We start from the raw sequence: 13,036 nt of genomic DNA, 5'->3' as shown, positions 1-13,036 counted from the left end.
GCCATGCTGTGGGGCAGCAGACAGGGGGAGCCCCGCCATCCTGTGTCCTGGCTAGGACCCTGAAGCCGTCTTCACCCAGTGTGCCTGGCTGCCTGGACTCTGGCAGAGGGGCCACTGGGGTGCAGGAGCAGCCCTGCTCACCCAGATTGCTGTCTACTGCCTTACTGCTATTCCTCTCTTCCTGGTCAGGTAAAAGGAATAATTACTTCGGAGGCTGCAGCAAGCAGAGAGATGGAGCTGGTGAGCAGTGAACGTCACTGTACCCAAAATCAACCCCAACACTGTGCTACCGCTGTGGTTATTTTCAGGGTACCACTGATTCCAATCCTGATGTGACATCGCACGGTAGCTTAAAATGCCTCAAGGGTTATTGTGAAATTATCAAGAGAAATTAAATCAACCATTTACTCTTTAAGAATATATGCCTTTGTAGTTTGATGGTGAAAAAAATCTCCAACTCAAATTGATCAAACATGCCTTAATCCTAACAAGATTAAAAATAAATTATATACTGAGTGAAGAGTAACTGCACAATAAAATCAGGAGGCAGCTCAGTGTGCCACGTCCCATGAGCACAGTACTCTGCACCTAGGACTCGTCCATGGCTCCATGGTGTCCCCTCCCAAAGAGAAGTGTTTGTCGCATCACAGTGTGGCAAGCCAGTGAGCCAGGTCAGTCAATTACGCAGACTGAAGGTCCCTCTGCAGGCCAGGCTCGCCTTCATGATTTGGCCGCCATTAATCGGAACCCTGAAGAGTGAGAAATGGATCGGTGCCCATCCAGACAGAGGAGCTAAGACTCAGAAGCTGGCTCCTTGGTCTATACCACCCAGCTATGTCGTTAACTGTTACTCCAATCCCATAAACCAGGAGAGCTCCTAATCCAGCTCTCCAGGGAATGGAGGACAAATAGAAAGAATAAATGCAAGGACACAAACAGAGCAATTAATTATAAATTGCCCAAATAACTTTCAAGGGTGCAGACACTCAAGGACATGTCATTAAAATGGCAGGAAGTCCTGAGACTGGACAGCGACCTGCCTTCATCAGGGCACAGCATAGCCCACAGCAAAACCCGCAGGTTCTTTTGTTCTCACTCCACTTTACTTCCACAAAGACTGCGTCTCATAAGAGGAAGAGCCCAGGGAGTTCTGCTTCTAAAACTAGATGCAGGTGTACAATGGTCACAGAGATCAGGGTACCTGGGGACAGAGATCACGCCTGCCCCCGCTCTCGCAGGGCTGCACCTCATCTTCACAGCAGTGGACCGGCCATCAGGACAAGACGTTGTAGCTGTGGAAGACCTGTCACAAGGTAAAGAGCATTCTAAAAGACAGCTACGGTGCAGATTACCAAGACAAAAATGTGTGCGTAATGCCTCGCATACTCTATGAACAAATGAAACAGAAAAATGTGTCAAAGTTCACTAATTTAAGATTTTAGTGCAAATACATTTCCTCTCCACGTCTACAAAAAGGTGACTGTTTTGTTAGTTAAAATTATAAGTGAAGGTATTGCTATGATAAAACTATAATCAAAATGCTTTTAAAGGGAATAGGAGTCATAGCGCCTTATGCTATATTTTCTTTTGAGACAGGGCCTCACTGTGTAGTTCAGGCTGGCCTCGAACTCACTATGTAGCCCAGGCTGGCCTCGAACTCACCCTGCCTCAGCCTCCCTCCCGTGTGCTGAGATCACATGCACATGCTACCATGCCTGGCCTAAGCTGATATTTTCATATGTTAGAAGTCTTCACTGCCTACACAATGAACTAGTGTATTTATTGCTTAAAGATATATATTTATTTTATCTATCTATCTGTATTTGTGAAAAATTATGAAAGGTTTTGGGACAATAAAATACATACAACCAGAGATAGTCGAGGGAAGCAGCATCTTCACTTACTTATAAAAGAAGTGCACATCAGGCATTTGGCTTGCTGAGACAGGGAACATATCTTCCTTTATATTAATATTTTGCAGTGTGGCTTCAACTGTCACTCCTAGATGACATTTAAAGAGAAACTATTAGGAATACAGGAATGTTAGGTTTGTTTGGTCTCTGAATAGAAAACAGCTTTACTTTGACGACTGTCATTTCACCAAAAGCAATGCATTGAAGCAGTGCATTCCCAGTAAAAGCAAGACCTATCCATCCAGAAGAGAAGACTCTCCTCCCGAGCCTGGAACACTGGAGTCACGCCACTCCCCTGGGCTTCAGTTCTAGAAACTGGAGAATGCATATGCAGTAATAGAAGTGGTACCCAAGTCCCTCTGGTTCCAGTATTTCAAACCTGCGCATCAAAATTGTTACCCTCTGCCCCGTTTCTCCAGAGGAGCCAGGCTGCTTTGCTCATGTAGCTTTTTGCTCAGTTCATAGATACAGTCAGTGGTCCTAGCTACTCGGGAGGCTGAAGCAGGAGGATGGTATGAGCCTAAGAGCTCAAGGAAGGCTTTGGCGACAGCGAGACCCCATATAGTCTAATCATTTTTTTTAAATAACCTTAAAATCTACCTCATTTAATAAGCAAAAAGTTCCCAAGACTTTCTTCCTATCTCTTAATAGGCGAAATGATGAACCGACTCCAGAAATAGCAGAAGCCTTTTTAGAGTTGAGGCGCTGGATTACGGCCTGGGAGCTGGCCGCGGTGCTGAACGCTGAAGCGCCATTCCCCAGCGTCCACAGCCCTGGTTCTGCAATCAGGCTGCACACCACAATCACCTACAGGGCTTGTCACAACCATAAGCTCCCAGCCCCACCCCCAAAAGTCCTAGCAAAGCCAGCTCCTATGAATCCCAGGCTTACACACCCACTTTTTTTTTTTTTGTACCAGGGATAGAACTTGGAACCTTGCACTTGTAAAGCAGGCAGCGGCACCACTGAGCTAAATCCACAGCCCAGACCCACATTCCTAACTTCCCTTTCCTTCCCAGGACCATGGACCCAGAAAGGGCATGAGGAAGAAAGCTTGACACCTCAGCTTCGTTACCAGCCTATTTATGGCCTAAGAAAGACAACTGATGGCATAAACTGATTTAGACTCAGATTGTGTTTGCTTTCTGTTCTTACTTTTCTGCTGTTGCTCTTCGGCTCTCATCATCAGCTTGGCTCTTAATCTGACAAAAGGCAGAGAGCCTCTTAAGAGGTCACAGCACATCCGAGCTCACACTTAAACTTAGAATCCTTCCTGCACTCTGAGACGAGCAAGAGGCCCCACAGCTGAGCTTGTCAAGCATTTTGCAAAGTGGAGACTCAGAATCCCCTGCAGGCCTCACTCATCTGTGGCTAGCACAGATGCAATGACAGATTATTGTGACCATAATTTTAGGGTAAATGTACCATGTATTTCTTCGCCAAAGAAAACTTACCTAGAAACGTATCTGCTAAGATGATGGACTGGGAAGATAAGGCTGCCCGGAAACCCTTGCTTTCAGAAGGAATAATTGTCGACTGGCACACAAACGCTCCGACCAGATTCGCGTAGTCATCTGAGCCTGCCACCGTTTCCTTCACAGTGAAGTCTGAGATGTTGTTGGTGCAGAGAGCCATTTTCTTCCCCTGAGAAGCAAAGTCACAAGTGGGAGGCTTTCCTGAAAGTCCACCTCTAAGCGGAGCATCTGCCCATGACCAGGAGTGCAGTGGCTTGTTCCTCACCACAGACACTGACCTAACTGATCCGGGTGGAGCTCAGGTTTCCATATTTTAAACACCCTATCCTGGCAGCTCCAATGTCCAGCCAAGGCTGAGAGCCATGCAGCTGCTAGGCTGCCCTGTGCCTCTGGTGCTGCATGGAAGCCACGTAGCTAAGGGAAGGAAAGTCACCTGTGAACAATCGATCCCCACAGCAAGCTTGCAAAGAGACCAGTAAAGCAGGTCCAGACTTCCAGACAAGGCTGCAGTCTCTCTCCCTCCTCCTGTACAGGCCTCAGTGTGGCAGAAAGGCAGGGTGAAACTGAAGAAGGAAGCCTGAGGGACACACTGCAGCCAGACCGCAGCCCAGCCAGATGTAAGAGTCAGGCATTGCAGGTCCCCGAGGTGCACCGACTCTTGGGTGTGATTATGTGCACAGGAAACTGAAGATAATGCAAGGAGTTAACGTTTTAATCATTCACAGGTTAGCTGGAAGGTACCATCTGCAAAAATTGGAAGGCTGTTTATTAAATTAGTATGTCTAAATATATCATCCCTCTGAAAAGAACTATAGCTTGTGCCATAATTTCTAAAACACGTGTAAAAATAAAACTGGAAAAGTGCTTCATCTTAGACGTAGTGTGCACAGAGGACATAAGGACGCAATCTGGACCCAACCCATCCATTTCCCTCCACCAGACCTTCCCCCGTGATACTAGTGCAGCGCAGTTTTCCTAAGCTTAAATTACACTGCTCAAGCCAAGAAGAAATAACGGAAAAAGCAGAGCGAAATAGTGAGGAAAGAAAAGGGAAATAACAGAGACTAAAATGCAATGAATGAGAAAAAGAAAGAAGAGAAATAAGAGAGGACAGGACCCATCTCAGTCACTGCCGGCCCAGGTGCAGCAGTGCCTCAGCTCGTGACCTGCAGAGGAGCGAGGACGGGTGCATTTGTGCTTGTGGGGAGACATGAGCTTTATTTCTCACCTGAAACAGTTTGCAATTGGAAACAAAATCTGGCTGAATGCTTCTGTTTGCAAACAGAAGGGTTCCTGAACCAAGGTCACTTACTATGTATTTATTTATCAAGTGACTGTGTGGTCAAGTGATCTAGTGAGTGAGATGACCCATGTAAGGCCAGGAGAATGCAAACCCACACCACACTTCTGTTTGAAAGCATCCGCAGTATCAAACCTCTTTCCGTTGCCTTTGAAGCAGCAAGTCTGGCGTGGGAGCCTTGGGGAAGACATGTACAGAACATGAAGAGACATGGAGGAAACGCTTCCGGCCTTCTGCCCCTCTTAATGGTATACACAGATAAACTCCTCCCAATCCCAACCTCGGATATCCATAAACATACTGGACCCACGCTCCTCAAATCCCCGCTGAGAGTACCAGGTAAGGTCTGCTTCTTCCCACAGCAGTGGAGGCCCGTCACCGAATCCCCATCACTGACTGGGCCCTGCATCCCTCCTTTCCACCCTGTACCAACTCCTCCTAAACCAAAGCTGACAACGTGAGTTCAGTGGTTGACTCCGGTGTCAGCCCGCACAGCTGGGGCGCTGCCTGGACGTGGGCAGGCGGTGACCCTGGGTGTCCATAACATCTCTACGGGAGATGGGTGTGTCCAAATTGTGAGCAGGCACCAGGCAGTCTCTGATGGCCCAGGGCCAGAAGGCAGAGGGAAGGCTTCTCCTGACCCGGAGAGGGATGCTCTCCTGCACCTGCCTGGACACAGAAGCTTTGGGCCCTCAGCCTCCTCAGAAGCTCAGGACTCACTCCAACACTAGCAGCTGCCCAGGCCCTCAGGACTTCAGCCTTACTGCAGAGGGCATCCCCATCTCTCCAGTCCTTAGGGATTTGGACCCAGACGGAAGCACACATCAGCACCCCAAGGTCTCCAGCACAGGGACAGCCTGTCATGGACATCTCATCCTCCAAAATCATGCTCACCGAGTCCCTTAATAAGCCCTCTCTCCTTTCCATTTCCCTCTCTCTGGAGAACCCTGGCTAATTTGGAAAGCAACAGTAAGACTTCTGCAAACCATAGCTGCTTGCCTGAAAAACTCAATGGGATGGACAAGCCTGCATTGCTTTCACAGGCAAAGACACTGCAGCCCCTTGGCGCACTGGCATGCAGACCCACACCGAGGCTCCTCAGGGCAGGAGGGGTTGCCCTAGCACAGAGAGCTGCCAGCCTTCTATGGTTGGGTCTGGATGTCCCCCAAGGCCTCCTGTGGTGCTTGGTGGCTGAATCTAAAGTGATGCTGGGATTACTAGCGCATGTGATTACTAAGCCAGTCCACTAATTGGCTTGCCACCACCCTAATCCTGGTAGTCTGGACAAAATAAAGAGGGCTGAAAGATGCTGTTAAGGTCCCTTGTTGCTTTTGCTGTTTTCTGCCACCATGAACTGTTGCCCCTCTGCCATGTGCCTCTCTGCTTAGAGCCAACTGATTGCGGACTGAACCCTCCACCAACTGAGCTACATAAACCCTTTTCCCCTTTAACTCTGGGTGCTTTGTCTCAGCAATAAGAGAAAAGTACACCTGACTGGAGGTGCTCAGGACTTGTACCTGACGGGTTGGCAGTCCCCACAGCAGGTTCCTGTCCCCAGCCACAGGCAGTGTGGACTCAGTCCAAGCTGGAGTGAGCTCCCCACCTGGCCAGCAGAACTCACCTCATGCCCACACAGACTGATGTTGAAGAAGTGGAAGTATTTGGTTCCTTTGGAGGTGAAGCTGGGGCCGTTCATTAATGAGCCCATGCTGCTCAGGTTGCTGAAGTCATAGTGCAAGCTCTGGTTTTCTTTTTCATGGTAGAAAAAGCAGTCACTGTAGCAAACTGAGTGGTCCTTTGTTTGAAGATGAAGAAATATACAGAAACAATATTGCAGGAAATAAGGCATTAACTGCTGCTGAAATGGGTATCCAAAAGTTCTAGATACAAAATAGATACTTCAGCAGTTTTGTTTTAGTTCTATGTTACCATGTTAGTATAAGGTCTAAACTCTAGGTTTCTCTAGGAAAAGCTCGGAGGATTCAGATCTTTTGTGAGTTATTCTCAAGTTAGTTTCTTACAGAAAGGTATTTGAAGGAAGACAAAACTACATTCTCCTTCACTCTAATGTAACACTGATCTTTATCTTTAAAACACTGAAAGATACACCCGTGGTTTCCCAAATAACCCCTACACCCAACCTACAGTAGTAATGTGCTTGATGTACCATAACAATACACAAGAAGTCAGTTTTACTGTCATTGGAAAATGTTCGCATTTGAGTGCATTTCTTAGTACACATATGTCTGTCTGTGGTAATTAGCACTTTCATAGCACAAATTCAGTGCTCAGTAAATGTTAGAGGAGGGAAAACAATGACAGGAACTAAAAGGCCTTTGGTTTTTCAGAATACACAGCAGCGTCACAGCTTCTACGGACCCTTGAGTCTCCCTACCAAAGCTCACTTCTGTGAGGTGAGGCCACGCAGCCACTCACCTGGGTGCTCTTGCTCCCAGGCCCACAGGCAATGCAGGCCTCCTGACCATAGACCTGGTGGGTGGAAAGGTGGGTGTCGGGTGGACACTCTTGGCACTGGTTGGTTTCCTTCTCAATGTAGTGGCCTGGAGGGCAGGGGACACATGAAGAGCCCAAATGCTCAGAGCCCAGGGCACAGGCACGGCAGGAAGATGCCACACCGTCAACCGCATTAGTGGCTGTGATGGAATAGATCTTCACCACGTCTTTGATGAACCGTCTGTTCTAGAGAGAGCAGAAAGGGTCCGCGCTGCTGCCACCAAATGACCAAGCAGGGGGTCCCCAGGGCAGGGTATAACTGGTGATGGGCAATGTCAATATCAATCCTACTTGATTCTTCTAAGAACAACTTAGATCTTGACAGAGTCCATTTTACCCACAGTACTGGAATTCAGGAATTGCGCCAGAGTTTCCATGAGCTGTGTCATACATGGCATACACGTGAGCACATTTACACCGGAAAACGCTGCTGTTTGACAGAGGAATGACTTGACCCCCATCACCGTTGCTCGGGTTCGAGTACGGCTCTAACGGTGCCTTAAGGTGTGGACAGAATGGCAGATGGAGCAGCCTGGGATTAGGAAATCTTGGAGGGCGAAGGGCTGGGCTCCTCACTGCCTGTGTGGCACTGGCACAATCACACCACTGCTAGAGCCTCCTCCTCTCTAGTCCTCTCCCTGGTCAGCATGTCTGACCTCTTTTGAAAGGTGTGGAATGGAAAGCAAGATCCTGGTCTTGCTATGTTTTTGCTTCTTGGGACAGAGCCAGTTAAGACCTGGTTTTTCATCAAGCTGTGGGAAGCACTGTCTAAGCACGGTTTATCCCAGCTTTCTATCTGGGCAAAAATAAAGGCAGGCAAGGAGCAGCAGGGCCATCCTGTGCTCATGCCCACCTTGTGAGCAGGCAAATCCTCCTGAAGAGCCAGAATCAGATAAACTCCAGGGGACAGGTTCCCACCACAGGCCTCAAGAGGAGCAAAAATGCACTGCATTGGTCCCACAGCATTAAGGCCACTTCTGCACATGGGGTCTGCCCTGCTGTCGTCCTGGGAGGTCACCTCGATGGAGACCACAGTCCTGCTACCACTGCGACATCTGGCAGCAACTTAGAGGAGGGCCACTGTGTCCACACACATGGTCTCTAAAAGGAGACACTACCATAGTGAGGAAGTAAAATGGTACCACACAATGGCTCCTAAAGTCAGATCATTCAGACAAAGAGGAAGAGAACTACTAAATTTCCCAAAGTCTCACAAAGCTTGAAAACGAACTTTTAAACTACAAAATTAAATGTTCTCTTAAGCTTCAAGGAACTATTTTTGCTCATAGTTAAGAATAATTCAAAGACGGTATGTTGTGTCATTCCATTTCACATACATCAAAAACTGCAGAATACCCCACATGAGCGGGTGACTGCACATCACACAGCAGCCTCTTCCTGCAGCCTCACTGCGCTGCGTGCCTCTCCCAAGGGTGCCATCACCGTGCTTGGCACTTACATCCTGGCCTTGGTTGGTCCTCTGGAAGGCCCAGGTGAACGTGAACGTGGCGTTCTTGAAGATGAGGTGGGTGTACGCCTGTTTTTCTTTGGTTCCACCCCATGATTCCACCACATTGGTACTTTTTCTATTAATATCCTAAAACAGTGAGAAAATATGTCCAAATGAAGCACAAGCTCAGTGTCAACATGTATGTGCTCACACTCCAAGTGTGTGTTTGTGTAGGAGTACAGGCTTGGGGTGCATGACTTAACCCTACCCGCCACATACATGCCTCATCTCCTCGACACTGCCACTGGGCAGCCACAAGGTCAGGAAAACATGGAAGAGCCACCAATCAGAGCACATCTGAGGGCTGGGTTTCATTTGCTTGTGTGCTGTGTGGTTCTAGCTTGGAATATACACTCAGAGAGAGGACACAAGTCCCCAAAATCCTCACAGAATGCTTCCAGCAGTCTCATCAAGTGGAAAAGCTTTCCATTTTTATCTTTTTCCTTCGGAGTCTGGCAAGAAACTCTTAACACAGAAACCCTAAGCTCCCCTGAATTATACTTGGCATGCACAGGCTTATCCAAGGGCAGGCTGGACAGAAATGGTATATTACGTTCATAAAATACTCTCCTGCTTATATTTGGATTCCAAAAGGTTTAATTTGTATGTTTGTTTTTATTTCTGATTTTCTTAGCTAAATTTTAAGTGAATAATTGTACGAAGCTGCAAATTCCAACCAGTATGCTATCATTAACATTACCCAGAAAGCAAATCTAATAAGCCAACCAATAATGTAAGACACATCTAATTTATTTCAAATGAAACCAAGGTTACGGTGAAGTTTAAATTAGTCTCCTCTGCGGCACCCCGACAGGTGACTGAGAAGCTGGAGCAGCTTCTGCCAGCTGTGTGTGGCGCTGGCAGTGGGGGCACAGCCCGGGGCCTGTCTACTCTTCTCCTACAGGATGAACACAGGAATCACGTACATTCTCCGCTCAAACATGCTGGAGGAGATAAATCTTGAGTCCACACCAGATAAAAACAGCAGAAAGCACCTCTCGTACATTACAGAAATCCCCTCATTATCAGATAACCAAGCTGTCAGACTTGTTGTTTCTAAAAAAGGAGCTCATAATAGACATGTTGCATCATTATTCCTTGTTATCATGAAATCTGTTACATCTCTGGTAAATAATACCACATCACATCTGTCAAGCACGCCTGATGTCCAAAGCAGATTGTGTTATTTAATTTAACTCTCCAAAACCCCAACGAGAAGACTAAAACACACAGTTGGTTCTGGGCACGCTGGCGCTGTTCGACAGAAGCCACATGAGAGTCGCTGCTACAGGCACTCACCCCGAGAGAGGTGGCTGGTTCTTACGTCCACAGAGATGATTCTGACAGCAGCGTGGATGAGGTCAGAGAGGAGAGCTGATGATGGAGCCGCTGAGAGGAGCGGTGACAGGGGTCTGGACTCTAGCAGGGGCACTAAGCTGAACTCAAGAGACCAAAGAAACAGGGGCGACTGGGAGAGCTGAGAGCTACGCGTGACACCACGCACGGACACAGCAGTGCTGTAAACCAGGGTCTTTCTTACTGCTGCAAAGTCAATACTGCTTTCAGAAGAAAATATTCTGCCTTCATTTACACTGGTGTCAATCACAAGTAAAATGTTTACATTTTCACACATCCTACCTAACACAGAGAAATTATAAACGGGCTGCTAATGAGCTACTAATGGGTCACTTGAAAACAAAAGCAAGTAGTAGTTGGAATGTTAAAATCTTAGTCAGCAACCTTCTAAAACCCACAAGAGGTCTCGGTGAGCTGAGAATTATTATTCTTAAGCAAGGAATTCGGGTCTACAATGAGTCTAGGAAAAAAATGGGCAAAATTATAACATGCATAGTAAAGTCCTTTGTCTAAATGGATGAAACTTCACAAGAGCTTCCAGTCTTACACTGCCATTATTTTCTGCCCTTGCTCATTATTCATTCTTCCCCAGTAGTTTAAACTGAAGAATGGATATGAGAGCAGAATTTCACTTCATTCTGCTGGTGCCACATTTTCATGAAGGAATTCTACACACTGATACTCCCTGGCCTCGGTCCATCACGAGCACCTGCACTCACCTCTCTGCACAATGAATGAATGCTTCCTTTCCCAACTTCACTGCCCCATTCTTTGTGACTTCTATAGACATTCTGTAAAATGCTTTTGGAAAGCCCTCAGGATAGCAAGAGGGATGGGGTTCTTATCAACATGCAAAAATAAATCCACACTTGAAAGAGAAAGGCAGACTCTCAAATCTGCCTGGGGAAGCTGCTCTCCACTCACCACCATGAAGTAGAGAACGCAATCGGCAGAACACAGCATCTCGAAGACAAACGTTATCCTCCCCAGTTCCGAGCCTGCGGCCCCCGTCAGGGACGTTGGAGGTCTGCATGACAGATTAAACTGCAGGGTTTATGGTTCTCTCTAATACAACGGGGAACACAGCAAAATCACCTTCTGTTACCCTGGAAGCCATGCTTGACTCTTCCCCTACCGCCTCTCCAGTCCAAGCCTGAGCCTTCTCCTTCCCCAAGGAACCCTGCCTGCCTACACCTGACCCAACGTGCAGTCTACATGGCCCTCCCAAGGCAAAGGCTACTGTGGACCCCAAAGCAAGAAGAAACTCCTCCTGGGGAACTCAAACATGGCACACTGGGGCAACCAAGAGGAACAAATGTGCAACACTGCTTTATAGACAGAACTGAGAAAAATAAACCCTACATCCACACAGACTAAGACTTCCTCACTACACAAGCAGGAGTGATGGCTGTTATAAAGTCTCCACTTAATCTAAGGAACAGCTAGCGGTGAGTCCCCCAGTCACTGGTTCTACAGCTATTGTTAAACACCTCACTCTGTAACTGCTGGTTACTAAGTGCACTGTACCAGTAATATGTTCTGCAAAGCCAGCCCTACTTCTTACATTTCTGTGGGGAAGGAGGTAAAAAGATTCTCACAGGGAAGAGAATTACCTTACCTAAACCCTGGGATGTGCAGGTTTAGGATCAGGTAATCATTATCAGAACCTCCAGCTCCACTCTGGATATGGTCTCCAGCCACCTCCCAACCTGGAAATGATAAAACCACTTTTATTAGTAAAACTGCCATTGAAAAAATCCTCTTAAATCAAGTAAAAATAATATGCAGAACTAGCGCTTCTGTTCAAGGTTAGATGCACTCCAAACTAATTCCAGTTTTCAGTGCAGTCATAAAATGCACAGGAAGCTGACTTCTAGATGCAGGGCCCCCTCTCTCCTCTGTCTTGCCCAAGAAGCAAAACACCCTGACTGCCAGGACCTGGCAAGCTCTCCCCTCCCTTGCAGATGTCTGGGTGGTTGTCCCCATCCCACTGTGTCTGTGTGGGGTCAGAGTGCAGCCCCTCCGCACAGCAGCCCTGAGGACCGCTCTCCCTGGCTTTGCTGCTTCTTCCCTAAAATCCTAGAATCCCTGCCGGCCCCACACAGGGCAACATCGCCCCCACGAGGGGCCCTGAAGTCCTAACGCCACACCCTGTGAACGCATGATTTGGAGATAGAGGCTGGGCAGGCACCATCAAGTCAAGATGAGGCCTGGGGTGGCTGTGTCCTGGAAGAAGAAGGAAAGATGAGGGAGGACGCTGGAGACCAGAGACGCACAGATGCTGAGGGAGGAGAACCAGGCACAGACAGAGGCAGAGGCTGGAGTTCCCTGCCATCAGCCAAAAAGCACTGGGGCCAGGAGCCCTGGAAGGGGCCAGGAAACACCTCCCCCAGGGCTCTGAGCGCAAGACCCCAGCAGACTGAAAGAATGAATTCTGCTGCTTCACACCAAGCAGGCTTCAGCACCCTGTGGTCAACCAAGGAGAGGTGCACTCCTTCCCCTCCAGCAGGAAAGACAGGAGCAGAAGGGACTCTAGGCGTGAGAACTCCACACTGCCGATGTGCGAGGGTCGCGGTAAGTGATGGTACACAGGACGGGGCCCTGGGCAAGAGAAGCAGGCAGACAATGGCCAGGAGGGAAACCAAGGGCTACACGTGTCTTGATCATCACTGCCCAAGAGATGGGCAGCCACAGATGCAAGCTTAAAGTCCCAACAGCCACCGTGGAAAAGGTAAGGGGAGGGTAAAATGAGTTTTCTGTATTTTACCGAACCCAATACACCCAGAGTGACATCATTCTGACAAGAATTAGGACATGTTTTACACCTTGCACACGAGTCTCGGGATGACCGGTGTGCCTCTCACTCAGCACAGCCATGTCACATGGCTCCGGGAGGGGGCAGCAGAGACGGGGAAGCAGGCGGATTAGGACACAGACACCCAGTGATCACAGCTTCACATCTCCAAGG

The 13,036-nt window shown here is 48.1% G+C and overlaps 1 protein-coding gene across 2 annotated transcripts in view; it reads right to left on the bottom strand.

Annotated features, from left to right (window-relative positions):
* Elapor2 (endosome-lysosome associated apoptosis and autophagy regulator family member 2) overlaps window positions 1-13,036 on the bottom strand; it is a 61,463-nt gene that overhangs the window by 21,553 nt on the left and 26,874 nt on the right. For both annotated transcript variants that reach the window (XM_033756460.1, XM_033756462.1), the window contains exons 9-16: window positions 11,687-11,777; window positions 10,993-11,095; window positions 8,662-8,799; window positions 7,125-7,388; window positions 6,310-6,483; window positions 3,368-3,557; window positions 1,905-2,001; window positions 1,202-1,303 (exon numbers count right to left, since the gene is read on the bottom strand). In XM_033756460.1, coding sequence (XP_033612351.1) covers window positions 1,202-1,303; window positions 1,905-2,001; window positions 3,368-3,557; window positions 6,310-6,483; window positions 7,125-7,388; window positions 8,662-8,799; window positions 10,993-11,095; window positions 11,687-11,777 — 1,159 coding nt within the window. The remainder of the gene's footprint in view (window positions 1-1,201; window positions 1,304-1,904; window positions 2,002-3,367; window positions 3,558-6,309; window positions 6,484-7,124; window positions 7,389-8,661; window positions 8,800-10,992; window positions 11,096-11,686; window positions 11,778-13,036) is intronic.

Source organism: Fukomys damarensis, unplaced genomic scaffold (genome assembly GCF_012274545.1).
Source record: "Fukomys damarensis isolate Sample0158 unplaced genomic scaffold, DMR_v1.0_HiC HiC_scaffold_4, whole genome shotgun sequence".
NCBI lineage: Eukaryota > Metazoa > Chordata > Mammalia > Rodentia > Bathyergidae > Fukomys > Fukomys damarensis.
The sequence above is the reverse complement of the archived record's forward strand: the minus strand, read 5'-3'. Positions and strand labels throughout refer to the sequence as shown.